Source organism: Perkinsus marinus (genome assembly GCF_000006405.1).
Source record: "Perkinsus marinus ATCC 50983 genomic scaffold scf_1104296960720, whole genome shotgun sequence".
NCBI lineage: Eukaryota > Perkinsozoa > Perkinsida > Perkinsidae > Perkinsus > Perkinsus marinus.
Genome location: NW_003206005.1, coordinates 1 through 1,362, shown reverse-complemented (window position 1 = coordinate 1,362; position 1,362 = coordinate 1). Strand labels below are relative to the sequence as shown.

The window sequence follows — 1,362 nt, the reverse complement described above, 5'->3', positions numbered from 1 at the left end:
GAGTCCACCCACTTGCCTTCATCGACATCAACCTTCTCACCATCGGGTAACTTGAAAGGCACGAGATGATGGTAGAGGGCCTAGAATAGCGCCTACCTTCTTCATGGTCACCAGACCCGGCCCTTCAAACTTGGTCGGAATCTCGGGAGTAAGATAAGGACAGCACATCTCGAGCGTAGTTTCATCAGTAAAGCGGATGATATATCTACAGAACAGCTTAGCATGATGCATGGGCATGCCAATAATCCGCAGGTCGCAGGTTCAATACCCGCTCCCGACACCATCAATACCTCCATACTACGGACGACCAAATCTTACAGGAACATCTACTACGACTACTGAGTTTATAAAGCCCTTTCGCCCTCAGTATTACGGCACATTAGGTCCTTGGTCACCATCGATGGCAAGATGGATGTTGAGAAGAGCGGGGTCCCTAGCAGCATCCACCATATAGCTGGCCTCTTGAGATTGGCCCATGACCATCACATGCATCTTATGCCCTTCCTCAAACTGCATAACCTGACAGCAGACCAACGATAGAACATAAGTCGTACACTATCCTACTTGAGAGTATCCACCAAGCTGTTCTGTGACAGTTCCTTTCCATGCCCCAAGGAGCTGCTTCTCAACTGATAGGCCCTTGCAAGCGTCCCTCAAGGCCTTTAGATTGGCAATATCCCCCTAAGATGACCATCAACTACCATAAGCATCTCCTCCTCCTATTAGCATTACCTCAGTACAAGTCTTGATGGCTGCATCGAGATGGTCAATAGCCTCTTGGTACCTGTCCATAAGGTGCCCCTCTAACCCTATAAACACCGTCCTACCTCCCCATAGACTGCAATGCTGAGCCCACCCGATGGTGTCCCTTACTCCAAAAAGGGGCCAACTCGACACACTTCAAACCATCAGCCAAGGCCTTGTCATAAGAGCCATCGACAGAGAAAGCCGCTGATCGGTTGGACCTGTAATGACCATGTTACTGAAGCCATGGAAAGACCCCTTACCATGCTAGGTGGTCCTCAGGCTTCATATCGATAGCATGAGTGTAGCTATCAATGGCTCCTTGGATGTCCTTGGCCTGTGTCACCACCAATAAGGGGTAGAGGGTATACCACACCTTACCTTTAACTTGGTATTCCCTTCCTTACGGTACTCTTCGGCCGATGTTGGTTCCATCTCGAGATTCTCAAATACGATGGACAAATCAACTGGTACATGATCCGTATCTTGTGATCTTCACCTAAGATATTCGGCGGCCTGCATTTCCGTCGTTCAGCTGGGATACGAGACTATCCCGAATCTTGCTATCTTGCATTTCCTCACGGCAAGTTTTCGTTGTGTTCTTCGTGCGTACCGACC

The 1,362-nt window shown here is 49.1% G+C and overlaps 1 protein-coding gene across 1 annotated transcript; it reads right to left on the bottom strand.

Annotated features, from left to right (window-relative positions):
* Positions 1-373: 373 nt before the first annotated feature.
* On the bottom strand, positions 374-1,179 carry Pmar_PMAR000637 (conserved hypothetical protein; the record flags this gene model as incomplete). Its single annotated transcript, XM_002772583.1, has 6 exons — positions 374-519; positions 565-681; positions 733-784; positions 828-965; positions 1,008-1,081; positions 1,126-1,179. Coding segments are annotated over 6 exons (581 nt in total), but the record flags the coding sequence as incomplete, so codon positions are not given.
* Between the last annotated feature and the right edge of the window lie 183 nt (positions 1,180-1,362).